General features: G+C 40.8%; 1 protein-coding gene across 1 annotated transcript in view; it reads right to left on the bottom strand.

Annotated features, from left to right (window-relative positions):
• Nucleotides 1-16144, bottom strand: part of CPE (carboxypeptidase E) — a 61552-nt gene that overhangs the window by 805 nt on the left and 44603 nt on the right. Inside the window, exons 2-8 of the mRNA XM_035113160.2 lie at nt 13245-13441; nt 10645-10812; nt 8540-8657; nt 6726-6908; nt 3245-3384; nt 748-847; nt 213-331 (exon numbers count right to left, since the gene is read on the bottom strand). Coding sequence (XP_034969051.1) covers nt 213-331; nt 748-847; nt 3245-3384; nt 6726-6908; nt 8540-8657; nt 10645-10812; nt 13245-13441 — 1025 coding nt within the window. The remainder of the gene's footprint in view (nt 1-212; nt 332-747; nt 848-3244; nt 3385-6725; nt 6909-8539; nt 8658-10644; nt 10813-13244; nt 13442-16144) is intronic.

Below are 16144 nucleotides of genomic sequence, written 5' to 3'. Positions count from 1 at the left end.
AATTAGGGGATATAAATTGAATAAATAATAACAAATCAAATGTTCACCTTCTACAGTATGCTCCCACACCAGGAATGTTAAAAGGCCTTGAATATTACACAGAGAGCCTATGAGGTCACCTTGTGGGCATCATATTATTGCACAATATACATCTAACCAATATGAAGTCACTGGCATGCAATACAAGGCTATGCCAACCAGGCGGTACTTACCCTAATGGCAGGACTGAAGGGAACAGCCACTTTTTTAGTTATTGCTAGATAACCTGGTGCAGAGCCAGTCACTTTATAGTTTCCAGGTACAAGCAATCTCCAGTAATCACCATCCTTAGCTGTGGAAAAAGCAGTGGGTTACCACTTCCAGAAATATTTCAGAACCAGCAGGGGCAACCTTCAGATATGCAGGGTCTACTTTGGTTTCTTTACTGCATGTCAGGGACAAGGCTCCCCAGAGCGACGATGAGAAGAACAGAGAGTCTCCCTGTGCTCGTAGGTTAACAAGGGCCAGGGAAAGGCGTCAATCAAGGAAGCAAAAGGCGGGGTTCTGGCGAACATCCTGTTGGCGCCGGAATTGGAGCACAGGTGTCTCAACGTCTTGAAAGAGGCAGGAGCTGTGGGAGCTTGACTAATAGTATATATGGGATTGGGAGTGGTGGGGAGAGAGAATGTGATTCTGTTCTTGACATGTACCCGTTATATAGGCCCCTGTTACCACCTGTTTAAATGTATCACATATGACATAACTTACCTGAAGTAATATCATGGTTTAGTCCCTCTACAGAAATGGTGGCATTAGCAATGGGATTGCCCTGAAGATCTCTAACAAATCCTTTAACCCCACGATGGATCTGGGGGAAAAATTCTTTGTTATCAATAGTCTGTATTTTCTTATGTGCTCTCTGTTACATCTGTTAAATAATCTTTTAAGCCCTGTGAGTAGCCCTCATGTTAAATATGGTGCATTCAGTCAGAGATACCCCTTCAAAACTGCAGGTTGATACCCCGGCTTGTGCCAAAGTGGTTAATCCTTGTTTCATGGTATGGGCAAATCAGGAAACTATGGTTACATAGAGATTCCTGAGTGAAGTGGCTGTATGTGCGAGCAAAAGAGTCATTCGTACTTTATTGACTCAAATAAGCTGAGAAATGGTTATCTGAATGCAGCCAGTGGCTGACTAAGGCCATTTGGTGCATTATAGCCAGGGGCTTCTAAGCAAAAGAGTGCAGGACTTTGAGTCCAGACATGACACGTCTTATGTTGGGACACCTTCTCCACTAGCTGGAAGTTCATCAACTCCAGAAATACAGAAGGTAACTTTGCAGCAGCAAAACAAAATAAAAACATATTGTCTACATAAGGCCGTTCTAGTTTGCAGAATCTTTGCAGATGATTCATATGTGAAACCATAAGTGCCTAACAGTTAACAAAGTTATCTTGTAGCGAAGGGTGAAAGCCTGCAATGCCTTCTGTATACATTTTACAAAGAATTAAATAGGCATGACTGAACGAGTCAGTCCTTGGGAATATTTTATTTGGCAAACTGGGCATTTCCTCCCTAGAAAAACTAGTTTTAAATGTGCTTTTATTCGTCTCTAGTTTTACTAGTAAACTACACTGAGTGAATCATAGTACCAGTTACAGAATTTCCTCTAGTTTGAGATTAAACAACAAAGCGTAACAAACCAATAATTCTTCTATATGGATGTGGTTTTTTCCCTTGGAGAAACCTTTTACGAAACAGAAGGTTTCTGGGTGCTGATTACAGTGCTGTGATTGATCTCTAATGAAATCCTGTAATATGCGATTATGATGGCCATACTGGGAAGTGATCACCCCTTGCAGTTTTACAATCTATTACTTCTCATAGTTACAGCGAGTAAGAATATCCTGTTGTAAGAATATGACATTTAAATTGCAATTCCTATGCAGATACTCTTGGTGAGTAAGCCTCACAGGGCAACAAGATTTGCTTCTGAGTGCACCTGCATGGCACTGTGTTGCGGGTGGAGCTGTGGTCTAAGCCACTGAGCCTCTTGGGCTTGCCGATCAGAAGGTCAGCGGTTTGAATCCCTGTGACTGGGTGAGCTCCCAATTCTCTGTCCCAGCTTCTGCCAACCTAGGAGTTCAAAAGCACACCAGTGCATGTAGATAAATAGGTACCACTGTGGCGGAAAAGTAAATGGTGTTTCCATGCGCTCTGGCTTCCGTCACGGTGTTCCATTGTGCCAGAAGCAGTTTAGTCATGCTGGCTACATGACCTGGAAAGCTGTCTGTGGACAAACGCCAGCTCCCTTGGCCTGAAGTAAGATGAGCACTGCAACCCCATAGTCGCCTTTGACTGGACTTAACCATCCAGGGGTCCTTTACCTTTTTACCTTACTGTGTTGTTAGTCTTTATAGACCGCATCTAAGTAGTATGCAGAGTAGACCCTAAGCCAATTAATTTAAATGCGACTTGGTCAGATGCCACCCTGTATACTTTTCCCACCACAGTGAGATGACCATACTAGGGAACAGTACAAGTGACCATATTAGACACTTTTTAGAAATAACAGCAGATATTCTCAGGGATCTGATGCATTAGACCTGGTCAGGCATTCAGATTCCTCATGCAACAAAGTCAAAGCTCTAGCTTCCCCCCACTTCCCCCCACAAGCCAGAGGAATAGCTACTGAAGTAGGTAAACTTTTGAACTTGTGTAGGCTCCCATAAAATTTGGAGCCCTGATCTCCCAAGGACTCTCACTGCCAGGGGAGGGTACTGCTATTGCAGTTGTGTGACAGATTAGAAAGCCTGAATGGGCCTTATGTTTGACCTGTAATACAGTGGCTGGTGATTCAGAAAACTAGTGCTCTCAGCTAAAAGTTAACAACTTTTAATAAATCTTTTGTAAACAGGACTGACATTTCAGTGCAAGAACACATTCTATTCTCAAATCCCCAAGCAGGGGGAGAATTTATGCAATTGTTTCTGAGAGAAAACCATTACCACATGGTAATCTTTCCTTGCCATTCTACTGTGGTTAAGCTTTCATGCAAAAAGGTAGCCTCGTGTGGTCAGATTCATAATCAAGTTTTGAAGTGGTTTGAACATAGATCAATATGTGATTAAATCCCCAGTCTGAGCATATGGAGTGCAACTAAGCAGAAGACTGATTAACTATTGATGAACAATTGGATATAACTAATCTGGGGTTGGTTCCTGCCCCACTCATGCCATGACTTGTCCTTCCTACTTCTTTTACCTGCTCAATATAATTGATGAGTGAATTCTTGTTGTCCTCCCAGTAACTCTTCAGTGTTTCCTCTGGAGGAAATTTTTCACAGCTAAGCTCCACAGTGATTTCAAAACAGTTGCTGCTGAGGTAGTTGAAGTCCTGCATGCCTGCATTATAAGCATACAGACAGGTTGACATTTGACAAGCATTTAGTTCTACGCAATGAAAATAGGACTTTAAAGATGTCTCTGTGCAACCTCCAAAGCAGTCTGCAGCCCTACAATCTGTTTTTAAAAGTCTCTCAGGGTTGTTGTTGGTTTTTACAATTTTAAGAATGGTTTTCTCTGTGGTGTCAAAATTTTCAGAAATGTTGTCCTCTCAAATTAATGTAAATTAGCTAAAGGCCACCCAGAGATCATAGCTGCCAAGTTCTCCCTTTTTTAAGGGAAATTCCCGTATGCTGAATAGGCTTCCTCACGAGAAAAGGGAAAACTTGGCAGCTATGCCAGAGATAAGCAGATGTATAATGTAGGAGAATAAGGGCTAACGTTTATTTCTTACTTGCCTGAAGTATTCACGCTGCCCTTCAGTATACAAAACTCCCTGGGCAGCTAACAATTCACTCAATATGTGATTCTTGAACTTAAGACAGATACATAATGCACAGAAATGGCTAACTTCAGGCAATGAATATCTTGGCAGTCACAGCTCTGTGTAACGATTGTATGAAGCCTAATATTGCATCTGGTGTATATATTCTACTGGGATACATTTGGCTCGAAAAGTTCCATTTTCAGAAGCCAAAACAAAAACAAAAACCAGTTTCCAGGTATAGTTCAATTAATTCCAGATGAACAAGGAAACATGTTATTATGTGTCCAATAAAACATGCAAATGACAGATAGTGGCACAGCCAATGAAGCCTCAAGAAATATTTTGAAACGGGTTTCTTCCTAATCCTGCAATTCGCCAAAAAGAAAAACCAAAGGCAATGTACCAGTGCTAATGATGTGGAGGAGACTTTAAAAAGTTGGAGCCAATGTTAAAATGTGTGTCGACAGTACACATTACCAGCTGCACATGTTTAAGGCATTATGAACCAATCAAAGACATATGCTCACCAATAAAAAAGGAAGGAAGGAGTGGGGTGATGAATGAATGAATGAATGGGAGCCCGCTTCTGTACATGCATCTCCTTCTGGCATAGCTGCCAAGTTCTCCCCCTTTTTAAGGGAAATTCCCTTATGTTGAATAGGCTTCCTCGCGAGAAAAGGGAAAACTTGGCAGCTATGCCTTCTGGATCGAGAACTAAATATACAGAATGTTCTAATGCCGACATAATAGGAATGCCCTACATAGAGCTAACCATAGTCAGCACTGATCACCTGAATGGTGAGGTGCAGACCTGAATGTAGGTTCTCTCTTATCCTCAGGGTTGAGAACAGGAAGACAAAGGAACGTAAGCCTGAGTTTAGGGGGGGGGGCTCATTGACAACTTGACAACTGTGCATTCAAGTCTCCAGATTTCGTCTACATTTTTTTTCATATATACCAAATATTTTAAACATGGCAACTAAATACTCTGTGACACTTGAAGATTGATACCTCCAGCAAACTCTAGGCAGTCTACCAGAAGGTTATTTTCACAATAAAGACTGTTAAACACTGTTATTGGGTTGTTGTTTTTATTTTGATTATATATATTGTGGTTTTTATGTTGATCTTTTCTGTGAACTGCCCTGAAACCTCTGGGTAAGTAAGTAAGTAAGTAAGTAAGTAAGTAAGTAAGTAAATAAATAAATAAAATAAACAAATCAGCAGTGCTCCGTTTAATTAATAAATAAATAAAGCTTAAGAAAAATGTGATATTGATGCAATACATTTCGCATAAATGTTAAGATGAATGTGCAAAGCAAATGACAGTGAAATCCTAACCATGCCTACTTAGAATTAAGTCTTATTGTATTCAGTGGGGCTTACTCCCAGGTACGCAGGGTTAGGATTACAGCCTTAGACATTGAGGGTTGTATTCTAGACCAGGCATCCCCAAACTGCGGCCCTCCAGATGTTTTGGCCTACAACTCCCATGATCCCTAGCTAAGAAGACCAGTGGTCAGGGATGATGGGAATTGTAGTCCAAAACATCTGGAGGGCCGAAGTTTGGGGGTGCCTGTTCTAGATTAGTCCTACTTAGAGCAGACGCATTGATGGACATGACTAATTTAGAGTCATTACTTTTACTGAGTCTACTCTGAGTGGGACTTAGTTGACTACAACTCCACATTTTTAAGTCAGCCCTACATTACAAAAGTCTGCTAATTTCATAATGTGTCACAGCAGGACATGTCGTTCCCCTTGCTATACAAAGCCTCAGTTTGCTATAAAACCTATGGCATGAATGTTCATTATGTGCCCAACAATAATAATTTAATTAAAATGAGTAAGAGCTGCAAGAGTTGCAGACTAGGCTGCCAACACCTTAAAAGCAAAGGCTGCAGTCCTGCAGCCTGTAAAGTTACTTTGCTCCTATTGACTTCAATGGGCCTTAAGCAGCTAATGTACAGTAATTTATCCATCAGCACTGAAAATGCAGTTTGGCTGCATGACAAGGTAATCTTCTTGCTGGTGCTATTTCTGTGCAGGAGAATCAGATTAGAGTCCCTTAATCCTGCACTCTGGGAGCCCTTTTAGGAATACAGACTAGCGATGCTCAGGGGAGCTTAAAAGCAGAGGAAAACCCTCCAATGTCTGGCTATTATGTGTCTTAGAGAAAATTGACTGTTTCACTCATTCATCTATACATGCAAAGTGACCAGGTACTTCTATGTCTTCAATAGTTTATTCAACAGGTGCAAGCCGTGCTGAGAAAAGTTGCTCTTCTTGAAATTTGTCGTTCTGCTTAACTATTTTCAAGACACAGGAAGCCTGTCTTTCTTTGTACCTTATCATCCTGTACAATTGAACAAAAAAAAAGCTTTCGAGTTTTACGGTTTATGCATAGCTGTTTCCCCCCTCTCCTCCACTGTATTCTATATCTGCCTCTTACATCCTCTCTCTGGTCACATATTAAGCTTTTTGTGTGGCAGGGATTATCCCTCCAAATTACTTGGTGGTTAGCTTCTCTACCATATCAGGATACATTTGTAGTAGACAGAAGAAATAGCAAGATAGGAGAAAGGCAACAGTCAGTATGTGCAAATCATTTATTACCAGAGGGCCACTGCTCTCATCACATTTGAGAGATGAGCTTTCAGAAGACACATTTATCTCTATAGAGATGTGCAAAGGTGTTGACGGAACAGTAATACATTTTGCCAAGTTAGACTTCCGTAAGCGAAGGCAAATTTTTAGAAGCGGCAAGTTTTAGCTACAGTGAAGGGAACCAGCAGTTGATTTGCTGCTGAGACCCACTGTCCATTCACGTGTGTTGGTATATGTGTATACACTAGCAACTGTTATTCTCGACAATAAACGGATCTCTGAAGTATCGTAACGCATTGACACAAACCTCCTGGGACGCTGTACCAAGCCCCACCATTGGTTGTTCCATCTATGAAACTGCTGTCGTCATCATTCTTGCGACACGGTGGCCTGTTTGGATCAGACATGGCGGGATTAAAGGAGGAATAGCTTCGAGCTAAGCTTTGGAAAATAGCGTCATCGGGGCAGGAGCTGTATTCATGTGCACTGCCTGAGGAAATAAAACCAAAAACATGTAGAGGAACAGATAGACTTATTTTTTTCTATGTTGTTGTGTGTTTGTTGCTTTTGCCCAAAGTATTTACTATGGGGGGGGGGAGTCTCATAGGAAAAGGGCTGGATGCACTTTATTTATTTATTTAAAATCATTTTTAGATTGCTTTCCATTTTGTAAAAAATTTAAACAATAAATCCAAGTTCAATAAAAGAGCTCAGAACAATAAATCAATCATGAATACAAAAACAAAGGTAGCTAAAACTGGCCTTATTTGTATTTATTTGAATCACACATAAAATTACACATAAAAATCAGACAGCTACTTTGCAGTTAAAATGATCTGAGCAAGAATAATGCCTCAACTAGGGCTAGGGCCTTTTCACTACTGGCCCCGACTTGGTGAAACGCTCTCTCACAGGAGACCAGGGCCCTGCGGGATTTGACATCTTTCCGCAGGGCCTGCAAGACGGAGCTGTTCCACCTGGCCTTTGGGTTGGACTCAGTCTGACCCCTATTTTCCCTCCCTATGGTTTGATTTGAGCTATTTTAAAAGGAGGCTGCATTTTTAAAATTATAAACTTAAGTTGCATCTTAACCTGTACTTTAATTAATTGTTTTTTCTTTTATGTCTTATTGTAATTTTACTGTGTCAGCCGCCCTGAGCCCAGCTTTGTCTGGGGAGGGCAGGGTATAAATAAAAATTTGTTGTTGTTGTTGTTGTTGTTGTTGTTGTTGTTGTTGTTGTTATCTGCAAATATTTCTTACAAAAAATAATATACTGTGAGATCAACTACCCGATGCTCACCAATGAGAAATAAGATTGCTGTTATTTCCACAACTTTTGTTTTAATTTTCAGATTTTTAATTGATGCACAATGGCTTGGATCATTTGGTCACAATGTAGTCTTCACACTGTGGATGTCATTTCAAGTTACAGGGCAAAAGCAAAGTGCATTCATCTCACATATGTCATTTAGCCACCAACATTTAGGGACACATTTACATTTTATAAAGATTACATAAAATATATTTTAAAGTATACTTAAGATATAGGGTGTGAATGTGATATATCTGTAGATATATGCACCAGAGAGCAAGCATTGACTGCAGCTCCCTATTAATTATAGATCTAGAAACAAGGCTAGGTTTTCTGAAACAATGCCTGTGGTAACAGAAAGTTTAAAGGGTGACTATTAGAAGACCTGATTTGGCCATAATGATAAACTATGATTTTTTTTTTGCATGAGCCTCTCACTTGTGCACTCCCCCACCCCTTCCCCCCAGTGTGGCCAAGATAAAAATTAACCATAGTTTAGCATTATGTCTAAATTCTCACCTGTGGTTAATGTTGAACCAAGCCAGTTTAATAAACCATAGTTTGAAGCTGGCTCGTTTTAGTAAGCAACCATGCCCTTGCAGGGTGCTGAATGAGGCCCCCTTTCCTCCACTGCTGACCTGGTGCCTACAGGAATTCTGTTCCTTACTCTCTTACACTGTAGCAGCGGTCAGTAACTTTCTGAAGACATTACATACTGCCACAGAATTATGGAAACTGAACTTTCTACAGCTTCAAAATGATGGCCTTTGAAATGAATAGATTGCACATTCAAGCGTATTGTACATACCAGTTCGAGTCTCATCGTAAGGGTAGTTTGCTACAAGGTCCCCACCATGGAGGTTGGCAGACAGGACAAAGGGAATATCCATAATCCAGTGAATTACACTTTTTGTTTCAGGCGCAAGCTATTGAAGAAGAAACATGTATTATTCACCAGCATTTCTAAGCCAGTAAATAGGTTAATACTGTGTAATAAGCACTATCACATAAGCTTTATTTAAAGTCCTGTGAAATTCCATAATGTCAGGGGAACTCCCTACAGGGAGCCTCCCTCCGTCATCCTGACAGCACGAGCAGCGAGTCAGGAGGAGGGAATGAGGAATGGAGCGGCATGGAGAGAGGGCTCAGTGAGGTGTCTGAGCCCTGGCAACACTATGGGGAACAGAGCGTGCAGGAGGGGCTCAGAGACGTGTCAGAGCTTTGGCACCGCTCTGGTCGAGGGTCAGCGGATGAGGGGCTCAGCGAGATGTCGGAGCCCAGGCGGCGCCCCAGCCAGCAAGAGGGGAGACCTTTCCTTCCGGCGCCCGAATTGAGGCGTGTGCCCACACGTAGGGTGAAGGGGCGGCGTTTTGGGGTGCCCAGGCTATTATGCTGGCCGAAAAGCAGACTGAAGCCATTGCTGGGTTCTGAAAGTGACTAGGTGGTCATGTTTTCTGATATCTCTGCACTGTAAATAGTATGCACAATAAAACTCCTAAAGACAGCGCTGACTGAAGCATCATTACTCAAGAGTAGCCGCAACAACCTCCTGACACATCACTTCTGAAAATTGAATTAGAATTACATTATATCTTCAGGGTGTATCAAAAAAAGGTGCTGATGTATGATTACAACACACAAGTTTACTAATATGTGCATTACACAAATTGAGTGTAGACTTAGGCCTAAACACAACACATTAATGGGCTGCAGTCATCTTAACTCTCTGTTGGACTTAGGCCTCAGAGTCACACAATATGTGCATGTGATGAAGCCCACAGAGGTCCCCTGCTGCCTTCACCCATTTCTGGCCTTGGGTCCAATTGAATATTCAGGAGAGATTTGAATCTCCAGGGATTGTCTAAGCAGCAGCAGGTTGAATTTGGAGGGTAGAAAAGATGCCACTCTAGAAGCATGTCATTGGGTAGCCTAGACTTTTGTCAGGCCTATAGCCTTAAGGAATTTTATGCTTTGTTATGGCCTCTTTGATATTCTTTGTTGCCTAACTTTATTGTTCTTTGTATTCTCTCTTTTTAATTTTTTATTATTGCGATCATTGGACTTTTGCTGTATTTGTTTGTACTGTAAGCCACTTTGAGGGCCTTCCAATAGGAAAATGGCCCGTAAATACTAAAACAAATGAACAAAGAAGTGTTGAGAATACATTTGAGGTCAAGTATGCCCTTCCTCTCTACTCTAGCAAGAAAAAAGGATGCTCTTTAAAAAGATGTTCTAGCATCATGCTCTTTAAAACACTAACATGTCCTGTCCTGAAGCCCTTGTCCATCCTATCTTGAATTCCTAGTTCTGATCCTGTCTGCTTGCCTTTTCAGCATTCCTGATCCAGAGAAGACATCAAGTTGAAACCTTAAAAAATACTCCTCTGGATTTTGCACAACCTTTGGTTTTCACCTTCCTCTCAACCATATTATACATAGGTTCTGGCCATTTGTCTACATCCATCTGCAACTACATAGACAAAAGAAGAAGAGTACCAAAAGAAGAAAAAAAGTCTGTGTTTTGTAGACTAAAATTAGTCATCTGAAAGAAACATGCTATGGAAATCTAGAAAGGTTTATCATGTGCTGAAATAGTTGAATCAATACAACCTTCTGAGCCAATTCTGCTTTATTTATTTATTAAATTTTCAGACACCCCTGGATTGATTCTTTTTTAAATGCCTGGGTGGATCTACACACAGGAAAGAAACCGATATAAATAAGTCAGAAATTAAATCATTATAGAAAGGTTTTGCTCTATCTGGCTCCATCTGGTGTTGCATGTTTATAACACATTCAAATCACTGTATTTTGATTAATGTAGCTGAGTCCGCCGATTGAAAGGGCATATAGAACTCTCTGAAAAGGAACAGATTACAGTCTATAATGTTGGTGGTAAACTACAATTATTTACCTTTGGGTTCTGATCCACAGCTTTCTTCAGGCTTTTCAGTAAGTGATTATTTGGACCTCCTTCTTTCTCATGGACATAAACTATTCTATCCAGGTCAGGGAAATTTCGGTTTAGGTCTATTCCCTGGGCATTACTTCGGCCAACAAACCAGTCTTTGAGTTCCCCAGGCTAAAAAGAAGAAGTAATCAAGAGGGATTATTAGAAAATAGCACTGATGCTATCATTTAATAGTATAACCTAGTTTCCATGAGAAATGGCCCATTTAGCTCATCACTGTGTTGTCTGGTGGTGACTTGAAAGATTCTCAGAAAAATTCAAAAGCATAACATTCTGGAAACATTCACCAATATCTGCATCTAGTCCTCAGAAGCATACCGATTCTCATGGCTGATTTAACACATGCATATTCTTCACTTGATGACTGACACTCATTGTCTCCATTGACAGAATTGTGTTTAAGTTGTTACACAAGTTCTGTGGTGCTTAGCCTGTGAGCACTAATTCAGAGATGTACTGTGAATTAACCCAAAACTAACCCCAAAATATAGCTAACTAGCAGCCTCATACCTGGAACTACTTAGGAATTCTTAAAGGAAAAAAAATCACTGCAGTTTTGAAAATAGTCATTAAATTCAGTGCAGTTTTGAAAAGTCCCACCAGTCATCTTCAGTCAAAAGGGCACCTAACAGTATCCAGAGAGAGAGAAAAAACTGCTACTCAATCTCAGGAACCATCATACAAAATTTGGTTATTATATCTTAAGGTGTCCAAATGTAAAGTGAACAAACAAAATTCCAAAATATATAGTAGACATTGAAAATTACATGGGTTAAAAAATGAGTAGACATTCTAATATCCACTTCCTCACAGCTGTATAAAATTAGTCCTTGAAATTTAGAAATAATAGTTCAATGTGAGATAAATACACACATCTGCTATGTATTGACTGTATTAGTAGCAATGTTGTATTAGTAGCAAAGATATGTATTAGTGGCAATGTTAGTTCTTGGAATAAGAAATAAGAATAAGAAATGGAATAAGAAATGCAGGACAAATATTAAAAAGAAAAGTTTTCCTTTGGGCCAATTTGTGTTTAAATGCAAGGTGATCATGAGAAAATGTGCCATGAAGCCACCAGAGGGTGCTCCCACACTGAACATCCCTAATCTATAATTTCTTGGTGTTTCAAGGCAACCGTGACTCACTTATAACTGCATGTACAATGTATCTGAAACTGAAAGAAACTAGGTGAAATCTGCAAAATGACCCATGGATACTATTACATGTAGGGTGCCAATGGTCACTTACATTAGAGGAAATGAGATAACATCAGACATGGATGATGATGAATGCCTATTTACAGTCATTATGTAAGCTAAGCCACTTATTAAACACTGGCCTGCGAGCGCTCCAGTTGGAGAACAGTCTTTACCAAAGGTGTCATGGACTTTGAAGACGCTCAAACTCAGGACAAAAGGGAGAAATGTGCTAAGAGAAAGGCACGTTTGGCAAGCACTCACCGTAATCAACTCCCGCCCGGAAACCTATGTCCCCATTTTGGAAGGACATGTGGATCCAGAATTGGCCTCCACAGTCACTTACAGACTCACTGATAAAACCATGTCTATGGAAGACTATCTTACTTGGCTACAAGTAATCGCCAAAGAAGGAGAAGAAGTAAGCCCCTTAGAGATTGGTATGATTTTTTAATAAACAAATGTTTGTGGCATTGTAGCCACTAAGGAACAGTGCCGTGTAAGTGGCCTTTCACCCAGGACACTATTGAAGCTAGAAGGCCCTTGGGGTGATCATTGTCAGGGTGGGAAACAACCCTCTTCTTACGTCCCAATCTAAACATTCAATAAATGTGTAGATTAGATCAGGAGACAATCCACTGGCCCTGACCCCAATTTCTGCATGCTGGGAGGAATGTACAAAAATGACTTTGTATATGTACAACTGTACATGCTGTTCTGGATCTGTACTCATGATCGGGAACCTTAACCACACCACATTGCCTCAGACAGAGAAGCTAGAGCATAGCCTTTGTGGCTACTAGCAATGGACAGCCTCATCCTACATGAATTTGTCTAATCCTCAATAATGGTGATGATGATATATTTATACCCTGCCCATCTGGCTGGGTTTCCCCAACTACTCTGGGTGGCTTCCAACAAAATATTAAAACTTCCCTAAACAGGGCTGCCTTCAGATGTCTTCTAAAAGTCAGATAGTTGTTTATTTCCTTGACATCTGATGGGAGGGCATTCCACTGAGAAAGCCATCTGCCTGGTTCCCTGTAACTTGGCTTCTCGCAGTGAGGGAACCGCCAGAAGGCCCTTAGACCACTGAGGCTCAGTGTCTGGGCTGAACGATGGGGGTGGAGACGCTCCTTTAGGTATACTGGGCCAAGGCCATGTTGGTGGCCATCACTCCATCCTGTATGTCATCCACAAGGACGTAATATAAATGATGATTTTAGCCACCACTGTAAACTCCTCATTTCAAACCTACTGCACTGAGCAATAATACCATTGGTAAATGCATTCAACAAATTCCATTAATGCAAATATTTGCTTATGCGGCTACTGCTTGCGTACCTGTGAAGCCGCCTTCTCAAAGCCATCTGGATTCAGCGACGGCATGATGTGGATACGTGTGCTGTGAATCAAGTTAATGATAGTCTCATTGCCCTTCTGATATTCGTTGCAGAGGTACTGAGCTAAGAAGATGAGGAGCTCCCTTCCCACGGCTTCATTTCCATGCATGTTGCCAACGTATTTGAATTCTGGCTCCCCTAAAACACAAAGAAAAATGTGGTGTTGGGCATATACATATAACAATAATCAAAATGAATAACGTACGCATCAGATCTCACACACAGAGAGATCATACAATCATATAATAAAATCACCCGGATCCTAGTTTGCTTCTCAATTCATTTCCATCATCTCCCACCTACATCTAAGGCTCCCCTTCTTTTATTCATGGAAGGAAAGTCAGGACTCAAGTTAATGCACACCCGACCATGCCAACCTAGGATCCAAGCCAACATGTATCAAATCACACTGACGGGCTAAAGTCCTGTACAGTGTAACTAGGAGTGATGTCCATGTGTAAATTGCATTCTGCATTATTGTTCTTGTCGTATTTGATTTTCTAAGATTCCAATTCAGACTTTTTTATTTTTTTTAAAAATGCAGTTATTTGGGAAAGCGCTTGCCTTTGTCTACCGTAACAGAATTTCCAGTGAACTCTGTAAAACTGGAATGTAGGCTATACAGTCATACCTTGGAAGTCGAACAGAATCCGTTCTGGAAGTCCGTTAGACTTCCAAAGCATTCGGAAACCAAAGTGCGGCTCCTGCAGCCAATCGGAAGCCACGGAAGCCCCAACGTTCACAAACTGGAACACTCACTTCCGGGTTTGCGACGTTCAGGAGCCGAAACGTCCGACTACCAAGGCGTTCAGGATCAAAGGTCTATACTATACAGTACTTCCAAATGACTCACCTGGTGGCGTGGGATATGCAATGCTAGCTTCCCAGAGACATATCTGGCATTTACTGGGAGGGAGGGAGGGAGGGAGAAGGGCGACGTAGCACCAGGGTTGGGGCTCTGTGCCACCAATCCAGCGGAACCAATCCAGAGTCTTTGAATATATAAGTGTACAATAATTTATATACAGTATACATATACATAAACAAAATGCCAATATTAACAATATTATTCCATTACTTTGCTGGAGCAGCAAGCAGAGCTATTAAAACCCTATTCTGGGTCTCTTCAACATCTACAGCTGCTGCAATGCTGGTGCTGAGAAATACAATCTGAGCATCTGGTAATGTGACTTTTCTTTTAATGTCTGGCAACAAAATCATAATGTAGGCTCTGATTCATATAAGCTGTTTTGTCTAAAGGGCAAAAGAGTTGGATAATAACCATTTTCAATATTAAAATGTGCTTCAAGATTGCACCAGAAAGTATCATTCTAAATGTTAATTCAGACCAAGAGTCAAAATACATTAGGCATATGAGAAAACCGTAATATGAGTTATATTTAAACAAACATGGTATGACCAGGCACTTATTATTAAAACCTAGGTGGGGGAGCAAGATGGGCCAGGCATAACACAGATCTGCCTGCCTGGGTATTTGGTAAGGTACCAAGCCAGACTGGAGGGACAAGGTGGGGGAACTGCAGTGGGCCAATGAAGTTCTTTCTTCACTTGAGGGACTTGGGGGGCTTCATCTGGTGCTGCGACAAAGAGGCAGACTAGGGATGCTGTTGGTGCACCATCTACCCTGCTGCCCAACAGCCTCTCTGGGTGACTTTAACATCCATACTGAGGATGCCTTGGGACCAGCTTGGGATTTTATAGTCTCCTTGGTGACCACTGGGACTGTCTCTGATGGTCACTCGCCCAACACACAAAGCAGGACAGACCCTTGATTTGATCTTTGCTCCTTGTGAGGAGGGGAGTGGTCTGGAAGTAGATAGGGTAGATATTATCCCATTGTTATGGTCCACTTTCTGGTGAAGTTTAATCTAGCATCAACTACTCGTGTCTGCAGGATTGGGGGACCAAGCTGGATGGTCCGCCATCAGAAGCTGATGGATTCTGAGGTATTTCTGATGGCTCTGGGGGATTTTCCATTGGATAGAGCAAGTGTTCCCGCTGAAGCTCTAGCTTCACTGTGGAGTTGGGCCTTCCCTGGCACCAAAGAGATTGCATTGCTCTCTGGTGACAATCAAACGTGCATTACAGAAATGGTGTAGCTCTTGGTGAAATGATTAATCAGAAAGTCTTCATTGGAAACATCTTTTTTTAAAAAATTAATTTTTATTAGTTTTCGCATACCACATATTCCATTATCAGACATTTGGGCTCATTACATTCATTATCTTTACAAATTCTCTATAATTCTCAAATAAAAATACAACTTAGTATAGTAATAATAACAACAACTCTTAAAGTTCAAACCTAAAGTTACAAAAAATTCCGATCGACTTCCTTCACTGGAAACATCTTAATATTTATCTCAACAATATATATACTGCTTAATACCAAGGTTTCTAAGGGGTTACCTGCGTACAGCCTCCCATTTCAAAATAGCTAAATAATTAACTAACTAATAAAGATAGCTAAGTATATGAAAAATGTTTTTGTTGCATTTATGTGGTCACAGTTTTAGTAAACAAGGTTTCACTTTTGTCCAAAAAAGCAGCTTTATGTTGAGATGATCGGTGTGTATTACAAAAAAAAAAAATGCTTTTCAATCTGTCTCAAATCCCCCCAAATCACAATAGCATCTAATTTGTTTTTGTTTTTTTCCATTTCAAATGCCGTTCCCCTTCATTCAGTCTATTAAGAATGCAGTTTTCTATGTACCAGAATAATAAATAGTAAGCTACCGTAGCTGACATTTGGAACAAGGGAAAAAAGAATAATAGAATCACAGAAGGAACCCAAGTCCAACCTCCTCCAATGCAGGAATCT

This window comes from Zootoca vivipara, chromosome 9 (assembly GCF_963506605.1).
Source record: "Zootoca vivipara chromosome 9, rZooViv1.1, whole genome shotgun sequence".
Taxonomy (NCBI): Eukaryota; Metazoa; Chordata; class Lepidosauria; order Squamata; family Lacertidae; genus Zootoca; species Zootoca vivipara.
The sequence above is the reverse complement of the archived record's forward strand: the minus strand, read 5'-3'. Positions and strand labels throughout refer to the sequence as shown.